Source organism: Penaeus monodon, chromosome 19, assembly GCF_015228065.2.
Source record: "Penaeus monodon isolate SGIC_2016 chromosome 19, NSTDA_Pmon_1, whole genome shotgun sequence".
Classification (NCBI taxonomy): Eukaryota; Metazoa; Arthropoda; class Malacostraca; order Decapoda; family Penaeidae; genus Penaeus; species Penaeus monodon.
Window position 1 is genome coordinate 1,625,728 of NC_051404.1, and position 1,395 is coordinate 1,627,122.

Here is a 1,395-nt window from a genome sequence, read left to right on the forward strand (position 1 = left end):
TACACATATACCGGTATACCTTCCTTCATCTCTCAGTATTGCTTCATCTGTCTCACTGATTCTCAGATAAATATAGGTACTCAAAAATATCAAGATTAAATAGACTGACAAACACTATAGCAAGTTCAAGGACGAAGCAAGCCAACCAACCCCCATTAGCCTGATCCTAAAAACGCTTTTCTCCTCCAGGCAAGCCACCTCAACGATGCCCCGCCCCCGTACGACCAGGTAGTCACGAAGCCGCCATCCTACAGGACCCTCTTCTTCCCAAGTCCGCCTCGCCTCCTGGCCGCCCTTGCCACGAATCCCGGACTCATGACGCCGCCAGGAGACACGAAGACAGCGTCAGGACTTGCAGCCAGTTTCGGTGCCCCGTTGTCCGCGGCGGATGGGAATGGGTTAACTACGCCGCTTCCTACAGTCCATGGAACACTTCCTTCTAGTTATCCTGTGAGAGGTGTAACGCCAGGGGGCGTTTCTACGACTCAGGATGAAGTAAGAGCTCCCTCGGAGGGAGACACGACAGAACGGAGAGCTGGAGAGGAGGGATCGACGGCTCCAGAGGGAGAACCAGGATCGAGCGCTCCGTCCAGTCCCCCAAGCAGACCAAGAACGCCTCGGCGTGTTCGCTTTGAGTTGGCGGACTCAGAGTCAGACGGCGGACCGGAGAGTCCTGAGCCTTTGCCTGACGAGGCCATAGCAGAAGCTGACTCGTCCAAGTCTTGACTGAAGAACAGCTAGTTGAGTCAGGAAATCGACGATGCTATGGGCAAAAAAAAAATGTCGAGAAGTCCTTCCCCTTTTCGTTGGACTTGACACCCTTCTACAGGCGTTCATGTTAATCCTAATTGTGACTCCATGATAAGGCACACTCTGAGTTACACTGGTGACATCAGTGGGACTTCATGAACTATTATTTTCTCTCAAACTGTGCACACGTTTTTCAGTTATCTTGTTCTTTTCCCAAGTGTGACAACTTCGGGAAAAACGTAACGTGTGTCAGATATGTGAAATATATATATATGGGGGATCATTTTGTGATCCTTGCCTCATTCGTTGGCATCTTCACAATGTTTTCCAGTCGTGTTTTGTGATGAAAGAGTATTCATGGCTTGGATTATTCTTCATCAACCGAGGTGTACCCGTAATGTGTACATGTATACCAGTCCGTGAAATACGCTAGTAAATATTTTTACAAATGTTTTAACGAGTTTTCTTTTGTTAATCCTCACACACACTTTCTCTTTGTCTTAACCTTTAAAAGAACCTCTTAGCCAAATAAGTTTATTACAGGAAATTAAATATATAGTTAGAATTTCCATCTCTCGTAAAGATATAAACCAAAGTCTTAATTTCATATTAGTGTTTTGTCAAGTTAATGCAACTGCTATTGGC

The 1,395-nt window shown here is 46.2% G+C and overlaps 1 protein-coding gene across 1 annotated transcript in view; it reads left to right on the plus strand.

Annotated features, from left to right (window-relative positions):
- LOC119584943 (kinesin-like protein KIF21B) overlaps window positions 1-1,203 on the plus strand; it is a 2,371-nt gene extending 1,168 nt beyond the window's left edge. The window contains exon 2 of the mRNA XM_037933541.1: window positions 190-1,203. Within this exon, the coding sequence (XP_037789469.1) occupies window positions 190-726 (537 nt within the window). The 3' untranslated portion in view covers window positions 727-1,203. The remainder of the gene's footprint in view (window positions 1-189) is intronic.
- Window positions 1,204-1,395: the final 192 nt, after the last annotated feature.